The sequence below is a fragment of the Artemia franciscana genome, chromosome 11 (assembly GCF_032884065.1).
Source record: "Artemia franciscana chromosome 11, ASM3288406v1, whole genome shotgun sequence".
Taxonomy (NCBI): Eukaryota; Metazoa; Arthropoda; class Branchiopoda; order Anostraca; family Artemiidae; genus Artemia; species Artemia franciscana.
In genome coordinates, this window is record NC_088873.1 from 25,983,223 (window position 1) to 25,999,177 (window position 15,955).

A 15,955-nucleotide genomic window follows, 5' to 3' on the forward strand; every position below is an offset into this window, starting at 1 on the left:
CGTTTTCGTTAAAAGATGTTGAAATTAAAAAAATTGAAAATAACTACTAAAATTTCGAGTAGCTCACAATATTTTTTTTCGATTTGGGGAGGTTATTTGTCAATAAAGGAGGTGGTTAGATTTCACGTAAAGATGAAAAGATAAAATTGACGGCTGTGAAAAAAAAATCAAAGATGCCATCTCATAACTTTTTAAATTAATTAATTTTTATTTACAAAAGAATTCTCTAGTCAGACATAAGAGCAAACCTATTACTTAAACTGAAAAAGGTCCTTCACTGCCTGTGCAACTTATACCTAGAAAACTAGCTCAATTGAACTGACTCGTGACATTTCTCAATTTTTGCAGAGTTTGAACACCTGACGATCTACTGAAAACACATGACGCAGAAATCGATCCTATAAACCTGGGAGGAGGCTACTGCCCCTCAAGTCCTCACTCCTTACAACAAAGTTTGAGACATTCTCATGACTTTGTCAAGAACAAATGCTTTAACACAGGAACGAAAGGGCTTATTTACCTGCTTAAGAAAAATACTAATTTCAAATAATCTAAAAGCAAATTGGTATATGTAACAGTTACGTTTACCAACTACCTATATTTTATCACTTCAAGGCGCTTTTAGAAAGACACTAGACAAACTTAAACATAAAAAGTGTGGAGTTGAAGGGTGGTATTTCCCCTTATTTATAAGACAATTTCCCTCGTTTGAATGTTAATACTGTTCCTCCCTTTCATTTAATTTTTGCAAATTAATATCATGGTTATTCCCAGGGTTGATGGTGCCCAAGGCAAGACTATCCTCCCCTCTTTCCATGAAAAAGACTGTTTGAACTAGTAAGCATTTTGTCTCGTTTATCGAGCGGCTCTACACAAAACAAAAAGCTAGGTTGAAATGGAGACTTAGAAAGTGGTCAAATATTAACCAATCTATTTAATTCGAAATGCATAACCTATAAAAGTTTCTAAAAAAGAATACCTGAAATTTATACCTCTCGAGCAGCCCGAAAATTAACACAGAATTAGGATTGCACTAATAGCTACAACTTTGCCAAGAGCGAACCACAGCTCATGGTAACCGAAAGTTTATAAAAGCGTTCTGGAAAAAAAGCTGTCTAGTGAAGACAGTTTTATTTTAATGTTGACTCAGGAATCTCGCTATAAGTCCGGTTGCTCATTATTATTGTGCTTTTATTTTCTTCATAAATAAAGCAAAAATTGTATAGTAATCGGTATATATCCAAAAAAGTAATTCTAATCATATAAGAATAGAATAAAAAACTCAAAATGAAAAATCTCTTTTTTTCTCGTCAAAAATAAATAAGAAAATAATAATGAATGCGAATTTCAATATTTTTCAAAGAAAAGGAATTAGATTTTTGACATGTAAATAATTTTCAGGGTTTTTTAGTAAGTGATCAAACTTCTTCCTTACTGCCTCAAGCTGGCTTTTAATTCTATGCTTATTTTTCGAGGATGTATGATGATTTCGATCTTAGAAGTTAAAGTTTATTGCGAAAATTAATTGGTGGGAATTTCGAAGAAGAGTTTCAAGTCTCTAATCGAAAATTGGTGAAAATTTCAAAGAAGAGCTTCAAACCTCTCTAAGATGGCAGTGGATAAAAATATAGTTCACTATTGGAATCACTATGGCCATAAACCCTTTCCCTCGAGTTTTCAGTGCCCCATATATTTTTTAAAACCCAATGAAAATCAAGTTTAGCGTATGGATCACTGATGTGCATCTTTTACTTCTATGGCACCAGTGGAGCATTGAAACATCGTAAAAAGCTTTGTAGGAATTCCTTTGAAAGACAATACATATATCTATGTTATGTTTCGTAAGTTTGTCTTGATAATGCCATCGTAAAGAACCATATGGCACCAAAATTACGCATGTTGATTTCCTTTCTTGAGTAGAAAAGCAGAGAGGCACAACAAGGTAACCACTAATATATATATGTGTGTATATATATATATATATATATATATATATATATATATATATATATATATATATATATATATATATATATATATATATATATATATATATATGTAACCATAAAATATAACGATAACTGTTAATCGGAGTTTTATAATCTATTCTTGGATATTTCCCCTCCAGCCTCCTTAGTAGGTGAATTTTTTTTCTTAGAAACCTGTCTCTTGAAAATATTTTTTATTCATGTTTTATTTAGGAATAAAACATTTTTCTTGGGTTTATCTTAAAAGTAAAAGTAATAACTAAAATAATTTTTGGGAATTTCGAAAAAGAGAGCAATATGCTGTAATTCCTCTTTTTTCTTTTTCAATTCTCCAGCACTAAAAGAACACTACAATCATCTTAAAGAGCTGCCTAAGAACTACTTGGAAATTTAATAATTACCTACACATTATATGTACGAATTAATCTTGACAGCGCCATCCTAAAGTGATATATAGCACCAGTGATTGAATTTTTTGTATCACTTCTAGAATAGAAGAGCTTAAATCCGTAAACAATGTACCGCTGGAATCTCCATGTTCGAAAACCCTTACCCAGATTTTCAAATTTCCCCTCTTGAATACTTACCCTCCGATTGCCATCAGCATGCATTAAGTCAAAAAAAAAAACATTCTGAAAAAGAATACCCGGAAAAAAAATTTCAAGTTGATTCAAAAAACCTTTTTTATGCTTACTGTTGCAGTAAATTTGATAATGAAAATATTTGTGGGAATTCGAAAAAGATTATGAAGCCCAACAAAAATATCTGCAGATTAAAAACGAAATTTGCAATAACCCAGCTGTACCAAAATGGAATTATTCAAAAGTAGTCCTTACCTGATAGAGTTATTCGGGAAAATTGATTTTCCGTCATACTTAGTCCAGACAAATCTTCTATTTGGTGAATAAGGAGCCCGACAAGTTAGTTCAAAATTGTCCCCTTCCTTAACTGGTTTCTCCAAAACAGAGAGCTCAAACTTACACGTACTGTCTTTCAATGTCACTTCTTTTAGTTCAGCTATCTGTAATACAAGGAAAATAGTTTCTCATTGTTTGAAATAAACAAGTAAAAAGGAAAAAATGCAAGAGTTGTCATAAAAATTTCGGTCGATTGGGAGTCTCACCACCAAACAACTATTATAACTTTGCAGCTTAGTTTGAACCGAATTTCAATGACATGGGGACGATCTTGTGGTTTTTACCGTATTATGAGGCTTTATCTTAGTTAAGTAAATGATCATCCAGTAGATACTATAATATGCCCTCTGTTGAGCCATTTGTTTAATCACTATGGCTGAATTTTCATTTCCCATTTTTTATTGATAGGAATGTGTCCTCTCTTTCCCTTAGTACAGTCCCATTGTGATAAATTTTCGATAATGTTACAGATTCCAAATGAAAGCAAGTTAACTGTAATTTAAAAAGTGGAAAACTATACTACACTCATACATCTAGTGGCTGAGAGTCCATGAGATAATTCGTAAGTGGGATCGTATTATTATTAATGAATATTTGAGAATCGGTGTTACTGCATCATGTTTTACTGCGAAATTGGGGATGAAATAGGGTATAAACAAAAGGAGGTTTAAATCTGATATTCAAATTGGTTCTCCATGCTCAAAAAGCTTTCAGTAAGATAAATGTGCACGGTTGAATCCATGGTCGTGAAAATAAAAGAAAAGCATTAAAGTCAAGCATGAAATTATCAAACTTATGTCCAATGTCCATATGGTTGGATACTAAATCTGCTTGGCAATCCATCACCACATAACGCTTTTCTAGCAGTGGACCATTGGAATAATGGGCCATATAACCATAAGGTTTGGGTCTTGAAGAGTGAATCCGCAAATTAAGCTGTTAGTATTGGCATTCATGCAATGTACAATTGCCTGTGTTCTGATAAGAAAGTTTGGGATATTTGAAAAATTAGAGGGGAGGAATCATTCAGCAGAGACACTGAGCAAAAAATTTGCCGATTTATTCCTCATGCTTATTTGAGTTTTGAGGGAGAGATTTGAGAAAGTCGAGAAATTTTGGCACAGATCCACTAATATTGACAGTAAAGTGACGATTATGGTGACACCCAATGTGGACATTTACTCTGATATTGACTGTACAGGTAAGAATCTGGTGGCAGCACAGAAAAGAGTTCGTCTTTTAGAAGCGGGTTCAAATTGAGCGAACCTTATCTTTTGTAATTTTGCACCAGCGAATACAGGCCCTTCATGAGCAGCCGATGTTACTCAGGAATTAAATAAATTGGTGCCGGATCTCTAGCTACAGATCCATTACCTTAAAGATATCTTTAAGCAAAGGTCCTCTGGAGGGGTGTGGACTGTGCTTGTTAAGCTCGTTAACGATTTTGATGCGATTACACATTGTGGTCTTTTCAGGAGTTGAAACGATCCAGCCTAGCCGTAGCACTAGATCATAGGCAGCACATTAGCGCCCCTCACACCCATCATTTCCTTAAACACATTCAATAAGAAATTCGAGATAACCATTTTGTTCAGTGTAGTTGAAACGTCCGGAAATAATGTCTTTCAGGATGACAACCCCTCCACGGCCCTCAGGACAAGGATTGTAAGTTATGCTATAAGGGCATATAAAGTTTTCGTAGACAGGGTGGTCGTATATACTTCGAAAAGGACTTTAATTGGAAATTGAAATATAGGTAGCGCAATAGCGCTGCCTAGGTCAAGAGCGATGTGGACACAATGCATTGTTTATTTATTTTTTTTTTTTTTTAGACCAGGGCACTTCATACAGAAGTAGTTGTCGTAGAGACTTTGGAAGGGACTCATTCAAAAGGATATTGAACGGCCTGTTGCCCTTTTTAATAGTCAAAAGTAGTGGGAGGGTGACCAGCCCCCAAGCCCATCATTTCCCGAAACACATCCAATTAAAATCTTGAATTAGTCATTTTGTTCAGCATAGGTGAAAGGTATGGAAATTATGTCTTTGAGGATATCCCATCACAGCCCTAAGGTTAGGGGTTGTAAGTCAAACTCTAGGGGCATATGCGTTTTTCTTATTGAGAGGGTATATATATATATATATATATATATATATATATATATATATATATATATATATATATATATATATATATATATATATATATATATATATATATATATATATATATATATTTCTTATTGAAAGGGTGGACTGGGTAGAGAATTTTAAGTGCCGAAACCCTATAGGCAAGTGTATTCTCCTGATCAGCCCTTGTGTTGGGTTGTTGCCTATGAATTATTTGTCTTTACTGTTTTTATTGTTTGGTAAATGACGACTTATACTTATTGACAACATGACTGCCTGTCCATGGATTATTCTTTATGGTTGATTGTGTTTGGCTATGCTGTTTGACCTATGTGATTGTATGGATGAGTAGGGTTAAGGCCTTATGTATAACATATAGCCCTTTTTTAATATATAAAATTAATCAGAGGGCAGCACCCCCCGCCTCCCCCACGCACATCATTTCCCCCAGAAAATACAATCAAAAGTCTGAGATAGTAATTTTGTTCAGCATAGTTGAAATGTTCAGTTATTATCTTTGAGGATGAAAACCCCACCACAGCCCTCAGGGCAAAGGCTGTAAGTTACGACCCTGGGATAAGGCTCTATAGGGTTCTTATGGAAATGGTGGTAATATAAACACCAGAGGGGACTCGTTGCATTGGATATCAGAAGGACCAGTGGAGTTTTTAAGAGTTAAAGTGATTTGGGGTTACTAGACCCCCCTCACGTCCTCTATTTTCCCAAATGCATCTGATAGAAATTTTGAGATAGCCATTTTATTCAAAATAGTCTCAAGGTCATAGAACAAGGCCTTTGGGGTTGAAACAACCCCTCAGAACTTGGGGAAGCGTTGTAAGTTATACCCTGGGGGCATAGGGGTTTCTTTGGAAGGGTGGTTGTATAAACTTTAGAAGAAACTATTTTTATTTGAAATTGAAAGCTTTAGTTCCCTTTCGAGAGTCAAAAGTGTTGGAGGACGATTAGACTTTCCTTCCCAGAAATACTCTTTTTCCCAAACGCATCTGATCAAAATTGTGATATGGCCATTTTGTTTAAAATAGTCAAAAGAACATATGATAGTGCCTCCAGGGTTGACACAACCCCCCGCATCCCTGGGATAGCCTTATATGCCCTGAGGGCATATAAAGCTTTTAATATAGTGCCATTTTTCATAGACAGTGCAATAGCCCTGCCTAAGTAAAGAGCGATGTGGGCAAAATGTATTATTTATTTAATTTTTCTGGTTTTTTGTCTTTTTAAACCAGGGTACTTCATATAGAAGCAACTGTCGTAGAAACATCGAAAGATGCTCATTCGAATGGAAATTGAACGAGCTGGTGCCCTTCTTAATAGTTGAAAGAGATTGGAGGCCACCAGCCCCCCTCCATGCCCATCGTTTCCCCAAACACGTCTAATCAAATTTTGAGATAGCCATTTTGTTTAACATAGGTGAAAGGTCTGGAAATTCTGTCTTTAAGGATGATCCCCAACCCCCACAGCCCTCAGGGCCAGGGTTGAACGTTACATTCTGGGGGTGGATGTGATTTGTATAAGGAGGGTAGTCGTATAAACTTCGGAGGGGTCCCATTGGGTCAGTAGAATCAGAAGTTCTAGTGCCCTTTTAAGAGAAAAAGTGATCGAAGAATAACTATTCCTCCCCCGCCTAACATTTCCCCACAAACATCGAATCGAAAATTTGACATATTCAATTTGTTCACCGTACTTGAAAGGTCCAACAATTATATCTTTAAACATTAAGCCCCCCCGGACCCCTCAGAGCAAAGGTTGTTAGTTATTCCTCGGTGGGGGGGGGGGGGTGATCTAAGGTTTTGTGGAAATGGTGGTCTCATAAACTTCAGAAGAGGATCATTGGATTGGAAATTCAAAGATCTAGTGCCCTCTTTAATAGTTTGAAAGTGATTTGGCAGCTACACCCCCCTCCTCCCAACGCCCATCGTTTCGTCAAATACACCCAATCAAAATGTTTTGATAACCAATTTGTCCAGCTTATTTAAAAGGTTCAGTAACTATGTCATTGAAGATTACCCCCCCCCCCCGAGAGCCCTCAGGGCAAGTGTTTTAAGTTGTGTCCCAGAGTATATAAAGTTTTTATGGAAAGGGTGGTCACAAAATCTTCACAGGGGGTATATTCGACTGGAAATATAAAAATCTAGTGCCCTTTTTAATATTCGAAAGTGATTGGAGAGAATCAAGCCCACCTAGCCCATCATTTCCCCAAAAACATCCAATTCAATTTTGAGATAGCTGTTTTCTTCAGCAGATTTGAAACTTGACTTACTTGACTTAATGCTCCTGTTGAAATACTTCCGGCGTCGAGAGTGATGCTACTTGGTGCCTCCATTTAGACCGGTCTCTTGCAAGGATGTGGACATCCTCCTATAATATTTGCCATGGCTAAGAAGGCACCTGTCGTGTCGTTCCATCTGGTTGGGGGACGACCTCTTGGGCGTTTCCCGCCGTGCAGCACAGGATCAAAGTCAAAAATCGTTCGTGTGGGAGTGTTGGGGGCAATCGCAAGAGATGTCCGTACCAGCGTAGTGTTCGTTGGGCGAGTTGGACTGAGAAGGGCGTTTGAGCAGTTAACGCCAGGAGGTTCTCGTTGCTAACAAAATCGTGCCAGCTTAGTCCTTCAATGCGGTGAAGATGTTTTTTGGGCTATATTTACGTTGCCAAGTACAGACTGAGTGGCTGGCCAGGTTTCGGCTTCGTAAAGAAGAACGGATCCCACCGAAGCATCGTATATGCGCATCTTGTTCCTACGGCTGATAGAAGGTTTCCTCCAAAAGGCACTTAGTCTTCCCACTGCTGCTGAGGCTTTGGTAATTTGGTACATTAGATCTTTGAGGACTGATCCAAAGATCACATAAGAAGGTCTTTGGGATTAAAAAAGCCCCCCAGAGTCTTCGATGCCCCGGGGGATTATAGGGTTTATATGAAAAGTATGGTCGTGTAAACCTTAGAGGAAGCTCATTTGATTAGAAACGCATTGTTCAAGCCCCTTTAAAGAGTCAGAATTCATAGAGGACAACTGGCCCCCTCCCTGACACCCTCTTTTTCAAATCAAAATTGTGAGATAGTAATTTTGTTCTCAATAATCGAAAGAGCATATAACGATAGCTTCAGGAGGAACACAACCTTCCAGAGCCCAAAGGCAAGGGTTTTAATTTATGCCCCGGGCATATAAAGTTCTTATGGAATGGCAGTATAAACTTCGGATCGGATGGGGCTCACTCGATTGGAAATTGTAGGATATAATTCCCTTTTTAAGAATCGTAAGTGAACGGAGGACAACCACCCATATTCTACAAGCCTATCATTTCTCAAAATACTTCCAGTCAAAATTTTAAGAGAACTATTTGATCAACCTTCTTGACACCAGAGGCAGGCTTGCCTTGTTTGCCTCTCAATCCAGGCAATTTAACGGTCATATGCCAATTTTAAATTCTTGGTCAACCTGCCAGAACCTCTAGACGGGCTTGCCTTATCAAAAGCTAAAACACGAGCATTAACCAATAAGAAAGTCTTACTTACTCTCGCAGTTACCTATGCCATTTAACCAGGTTTCACCGTTCGCCTGCGAGTCCAGGGGACTTGTTGGCCTGTGCCAATCGTATGACACGGTATTCCACCTACCATTAGACTACAAGTGGTAAAGCCTATATAGGTTTTGGGTTCCACTTGTTTGCCTGTGATTCCTTACAAATTCAGCCCCAGGTTTTGCATATAAGTCCAGATTGCGTCATCCTCAATAAATTTGAATAGGTAAACAATAATATCTTCTAAAGTATTACATAAAAACCAGATGTACATAATAGATCAATAATTAATGATATCTGATTCTTGAAGAAACTCTGCCCAATATTCGGTAGCTTAAAAAAGTGCCGACACTGAGATTCGAAGGGTTAGGGCTCTGTTTAGAGTCATTATGCATCCACTACTGGCTGGCCACTTTAAGTAAAGCGAGGGTACAAATTTCGAGGTTACGATCAGCACTGGTTAAAACTTATTCAATGGCCGGTCATGTATTTCTGCAAACAAGTGCTCAAGCAATTTTTTTTTACATATAGTTAGTTGGATAGGGTTGGGTTGACTGGAAATAATTTGAATTAGTGTGGCGTTAAATGTGGTTTGATTTGCATAGAGTTGAATAAAAAAGAATTGAGCTGAACGGGGCTGAACTGAATGGGGTTGAATTGGATGGGGTTGAGTTGTACGAGAGAGGGGGGGCAAGTGGGGATCAGTTGAACGGGAATCGATTTGAATGAGAGTTGAGGTGAACTGAATTGAACTCCATACGGTTAGGAAATAAGCTTGATTTGCATAGGGTTGAGTTAGAAGGGTGTTTCGTTAAATAGGGTTTGAAAATTGTAAGGGCTTGAATTAGTGGGGGTGGGCTTGATTAGGGGTTGAGCTGAAAGAAGGCTAAGTTACAGGGATTGAGTGGATCGGAATTGAGTTGAATGGGGTAAATTTTCACGCGTACCCAACAATAATTTGTGGCTTAGAAAAGAAGTCCCGGATGGATTAAAGAAACAATCCAAGAAGTTGCCTAAAAGAAAAGGGAGGTAAATGGAAACACGCAAATTACAAATCAGGTATCTTTCATATAGTGACATTCCATTAGAAGTTTTTGAAAAAAAATAAAAGTTTTATTTTGCATGCAGATATACAGAGCAGAAAAACTCTCTAACATGCACGGAATCTTTCACTAGACACGAAGTTTATACTCTGTATTTCGCTTCAAATGGCCTATGAAATAACTATCTCTTTTTAATATTCATTTTTAATGACTTAAAGAACAAAAGCAGCGTGCCTGTTCTTGCAGAAACCCTAGGATATATTCAATATTCTATTTAACAAACGAAAATCAAGCCAAATCTCAGGTAAATACATTTCAAGTATTCTCCGTGGACAATAAGATTAGATTCGAGGGTTGTTTTATCCATGGGCTTCTCAATTACTCCTATTCAGTTACAAATATATACTTAACCAACCTAGTAAATAAATCCCTACATGCTGATATAGATTCGAGTATGCGTATTTCGGAAAGTCTTCGTCAAAACTAGAATTCTGTTGCCCCAACTGGAAGAAACTTATTCAATAGAAAACAAATGTTATTGAATCATATTTTTATTCTTAGCAGTTTTCCGTCTCTATTTTTTTGGCTGGTGGTTCACCACCTGTAATTGACATTCTAACGGTCTTTTAAGGTACATGCAGGTCGATTTGAAATAAAAAGTAACCTTAAGGAATCGAGTCATATCACATCAGAAATATTAATATCATATTTCTGAAGGTTTATATTTCCTAAAAAAAAAAAAAAAAATACAGAATTGCAGCAAAACTACAGGTTTAACTTACACGGAAAGAACAAAATGCTTTCACCATCGCATTTTATTTATTCAATATCAATTCATTCACCGAACTAGAATTATGGTATAAAAAGCCAATTATTTTTATGCATTAATTGTTTTAAAATTCATTTTTTTAGAGTTTAGGTAACTATTGGCCCGAATCGCCCCTTATCTACAGTTCGTTACTACGAACTGTTTGAAATAATCTATACTTCCTTTAAGAATAGGAAAAATGCTTCGTAATTTTACGTGTTTTTAACGACCTTTCAACGTGTTTTTCAATCAAATACGAAATCGAAGCAAAGTTCGAAAATATCATTCGGTAGGTGGATAAAACTGAATTTCAGCTATTGAATAATATTGAGATCGTCGTCTTACGTTGAAATATTAAAGCCGTGAAGCTGCAGAAAAATAAAATACCAGAAACTTGCACAAGGAACAAAGACTTTCAGGTGGTTTGGAAATACAATCCAACCACGTTAAGACACACGCCCAGGGAAGGAAACTTAAACCCTCCTAAATGTTAAAATTTACCCCATATTTCTTATTAGTTGTATAAATCACGTTTTTAGTCTCCCCCTCACCCTCAAATAAATTCTCAAGGATATACTCTGCTTTAGCATGGCCTCTAAAGTTTTTCAGCCATTGTAGATTACCACCAGCAGGGCATATAATTGTATATTTTATAAAACCTATAACTCGTGTCTCGACACTAGCCGACCAACTAGTTTTTCATATGAAGTTTTTTGTCTATGCTACAAAAACGGGTCGCGCACAACAACCACACAATTCTAGAAAAACATATTTTCAATAAAACATGTAAGAAATATGAGCTCTTTTTCTATAATTTTAACATACGGACGCACAGTCGTCCTTTATCGGATATTAAAGTTTCATTAGGATGGTACAGTCATTCATTCCAAGATTGCTCGCAAATGAAACAAGATTTATTCGTCATTAAAATGTACAATACTAAGCGAAATATGATAAGGGACTTTTCGTTCGAGTCGAGCAGTAAATCAAACCTTAGAGAGCCGACAAGAAATAAAAAAAAACAATAAATGTTCAAATTTTTCTTTGTCATTGCAGGGGGCTTTAAACGCCAAACAAATTTGATAGACAAAAACAGTAGTGAACGTCTAGACTATACTTTGTATTTAATTGTATTGTAATTGCAAATATAAATTGTATTTTTATGGATTATTTGACATTGAATTTGAATTTTTTTCCTTATTTATAATCCTGACGATTCGCCAAAGCAATAACGACAATGGCATTAGCGAAACTCAATAATGAGACTGACAATAACTTTTAACTGGCCTTTTATTTGACAGACCCATTATAAAAGGACCACAGGCAGCTACCGTAAAAGAAAGTTCAAATAAACAAAATAAATTTATATACGCGGGATCAGCACCATTTTGGTTTTTGACCAAAACAGAAACGGTATAAAACGGCAATTGAAAAATGGAACAGAAACAAATAGAAAAGACGGAAATCTGTTCCTGCCTATCCCTTTATTTACCGAAAAATAGAAAGACTTGTTTTTTACACAAAAATAAACAGCTGTTTCAGATATTTCCGTTTCAGCTGTTTTAGGTTTATCAGAGCAAAGTGAACATTTACTAACATAGATTCATACAAGATACCAAATATACAAAAAGATTAAACATATAAAAAGACTATATTGCAGTCATTTGTGAGCTTTTTTTTCGCGTTAAGTACCCAGAAATATTAAATGCACTTTCACCGAGTATATAAGTTGCAGGCACTGTGGGATGCATGAATGCACTCTCACTGAAGTATAGGTAAGTGTAGAAATAGTCAGTCCAAAATTCTAGCAAATCAAAATTATTTTTTCTTGATCTTCGTCTTTCACCCAAGAAGATTGGAACTCTGTGCTCAAGTGCGCTGATAACATTTGCTGCTTCGAAGACGGTGCCTATATTGTTAGCGTTTTGACTTGAAGAGTCCAAAGCCCGTTGCATTGAGAAATTTAGCATAAGATGTCTTCTTGATCTGGAGTTGACGATGCAGAAGCCAGAAACGTGTCTGACCATCTTACACACACACTGTACTGTACTAATCTAAGATTTTTCTAATCATCCTCAAGTACTCGGGAAACACTGAAAATTTTGATGTAGAAGAAATAGTAAAAACAGAGCCCGGTTGTAATAGCAAATTTTGCTTACCTCAAGAACACATTTTAAAGCCTTCTTTTATTCAAAGAAAAAACAATTTAACCTAAAATTAATGAGAAAACGTTGATGCACTTACTCTTATAGAAGTTTCTATAGGCTGTTCAAAGATGCAACTAAAATTCCCATTGTAGATTGAATTTGTATTCTTGTCTATTTTTTGACTGATCTCGTCCAACGCAATTTTCGCAGAATTGATAAGCGTTAATCTTGAACTATTGTCAGATCCGGGCTTCAAAATATTTTGAAAATGCTGGTGAAGTCTTTGACCGTTCTAGAAAGATTAAAAACACGGCATCATACTAAAAATAGCATATAGATTAAAATGTAATGGGAATATCTAATGCAACGGGGGAAAAAACTTGTTTAAATTTTGTTTGCTTTGACAAAATAAAATAATTCTATCAATGTTTAGCATTTTACCTTAGAATCGGTTAAATTCATGAATATTCATTAGAATTTTACTAAGAATTCAAATACGAAGATTGTGCAATCATAACATTGTTTAGCTGAATGGTTTTGATTCCATTTGTATATAGTCATGGCACTTGGTATTTACCAAGTGACATATAGCGATCGCAAATTCTGTCGGTCCGCCTGTTTGTCGGTCTGTCTGTCCCGGTTTTACTAGTTTAGGCACTTCCAGATAAGCTAGAACGATGAAATTTGGCAGGCATATCAGGGACCAGACCAGATTAAATTAGAAATAAACTTCTTCCCGATTCGACCATCTGGGGGGGGGGAGATGGGGGACGGTTAATTTGGAAAAATTAAAAAAAATGAGGAATTTTTAACTTACGAAGGGATGATCGAATCTCAATGGAATTTGATATTTAGAATGATATTGTGTCTCAGAAATCTTATTTAAAATCTCGACCGGATTCGGTGACATTGGGGGAGTTGGAGGGGAAAACTAAAATCTTGGAAAACGCTTAGAGTGGAGGGATCGGGATGAAACTTGGTGAAAAAACAGGCAAAAGTCTTAGCTACGTGATTGATATAACAGGAACATATCCACTCTCATTGGGGGAGGTGGGGGAGGGTTAATTCTGAAAAATTAGAAAAAATGAGGTATTTTTAACTTACGAAGGAGTGATCAGATCCTAAGGAAATTTCTTATTTAGAAGGACCTCGTAACTCAGATCTCTTATTTTAAATCCTGACTGGATTCAGTGTCATTGGGCGGAGTTGGAGGGGGGACCGGGAATCTTGGAAAAAGCTTAGAGTGGAGAGATCAGGAGTAAACTTGGTGGGACGAATAAGCAAAAGTGTAAGATATGTGACTGATATAACTGAATCCACTCTCTTTTTGGGAGTTGGGGGGGCTCCCGAAAAATTAGAAATGAATGAGATATTTATAACTTGCGAACGGGTGATCAGATATTAATAAAATTTGATATTTAAAAGGATCTTGTGCTTCGAAGCTCTTATTTCAAATCCCGACCAGATCCAATGAAACTGGGGGAAACTGGACGGGGAAACCGGAAATCTTGGAAAACGTGAAAATTGAGATATCTTTATCTTACGAATGGATGATAGGATCTTAATAAAACTTGATATATAGAAAGATCATGTCACAGATGCTCCATTTTTAATTGTAATTTTATCCAGGGACATGGGGGTTGGAGGGGGAAACAGAAATTTTGGAAACTGGAAATCTTGGAAAACACTTAGAGTTGAGAGATCGGTATGAAACTTGATGGGAAGAATAAGCACAGGTTCTAGATATGTGACGGACATAAATGGAATGGATCCGCTCTCTTTGGGGGAGTTGGAGAGGGATTTCCAGTGCTATGGCTAGTTGTGTGCTTTTGGACGTGCTAGGACGATGAAAATTGGTAGGCGTGTCAGGGACCTGCACAAATTGACTTGATAACAGTCGTTTCCCTGATTCGACCATCTGGGGGAATGGAGGGAGAGGAAAAATTGAAAAAAATGAGGCATTTGTTACTTACGAATGGGTCACCGGATCTTAATGAAGTTTGATATTTAGAAGGAACGATATTTGATATTTAGAAGATGTCTCAAAGCTCTTATTTTAAATCCCGACCAGATCTGTCATATTGGGGGAGTTGGAGGAGAAAACTTGAAATCTTGGAAAATGCTTACAGTGGAGAGGTCGGAATCAAACTAGGTGGGTGGAATAAGCAAATGTCGTAGATACATTATTGACGTAACCGGACTGGATTTACTCTCTTTGGCGGAGTTAGGGGGGTCCAGTGCGTTGGCGAGTTCGGTTCTTCTGGACGTGTTAGGACGATGAAAATTGGTAGGCGTGTCGTGGACCTGCAAAAGCTGACTTGATGAAGTCGTTTTCCCCGATTCGACCGTCTGGGGGGCTGAAGGGAGAGGTAAAATTAGAAAAAAATAATGCATTTTTAACTTACGAGTGGGTGATCAGATCTTAATGAGTTTTGATATTTAGAAGGACCTCGTGTCTCAGAACTCTTATTTTAAATCCCGACCGGCATTAAGCCTCTGATTTTCCTTTTAAATCAATCTATTGATTCTTATAATTTTGCTAGAAATCTTGCCATATGAGCTCTTGGCTCTTCCAACCTTGTCACAAGTGCCATATGAGCTCTTAGCTTTTGTTTTTATTTGCTTATCCTTGTTATGGGAATTACGCGTTGTCTTCTCACACGGCATTGAGGATCTTTAAACCTTGCTCGGTTTATGCGGAAGGATGTGTGGAAACCTATTCAGGGAAAGAGACCCACTGAGTAGCCTGCCTGTGACCGACTCAGTTCAACTACTGGTTCGACCCCGTTACACTAGTTTCTATTTGCTCTTCTGTTTCGAGCAGATAATCGAGCTGCTGTTCGAAATAAAAAATTCCAAAAATTCTGGTTGACATTCTTTGACTGTAAAAGTAAGGTCAGTAGTGGGTGCATTAGGGAGATTGTGGATTTGAAGGCAGTGTGCCCTAGCAACCAGTTCCAGATTTTAAACAACCAGCAGGTGCTATTGATTTTTTTTCAAGGCATTATTAAGCGCACCAGGTTCTTACATAATAGGAGCTGCTTGTTTATCTATGCAATAAGACATTGGTATTGATTATGTAGACCTATATGTTACGTAATAGTATAAGAAGTTGCTTGTTACGTAGCTAATCTCGCGTGACTTATTAAATCTATTGAGGATGACATAGTCTCGCGCGAATTGTTTTGTTAGAGCTCACTGGCCACTAGTCGAGTGGGGAATCCCCGCTTGTACCTGAAAATGGCGCACAAGTGGATGTTACGTAATATGTTAGGACATGTTTTTTTTCCTTCGAGATTTGTTTTGTTTCAATTTTTTTTTCTTCAATATTTCTTTTTCTTCAAGATTTTTCTTTAAAAAATTTTCTTGGAATTATTTCTTTTCTT

The 15,955-nt window shown here is 36.9% G+C and overlaps 1 protein-coding gene across 11 annotated transcripts in view; it reads right to left on the minus strand.

The window, feature by feature from the left end:
• The window catches only part of LOC136033020 (uncharacterized), a 408,980-nt gene that overhangs the window by 123,331 nt on the left and 269,694 nt on the right, over positions 1–15,955 (minus strand). For all 11 annotated transcript variants that reach the window (XM_065713569.1, XM_065713568.1, XM_065713566.1 and 8 more), the window contains 2 exons: positions 12,667–12,861; positions 2,825–3,009 (listed from right to left, as the gene is read on the minus strand). In XM_065713569.1, coding sequence (XP_065569641.1) covers positions 2,825–3,009; positions 12,667–12,861 — 380 coding nt within the window. The remainder of the gene's footprint in view (positions 1–2,824; positions 3,010–12,666; positions 12,862–15,955) is intronic.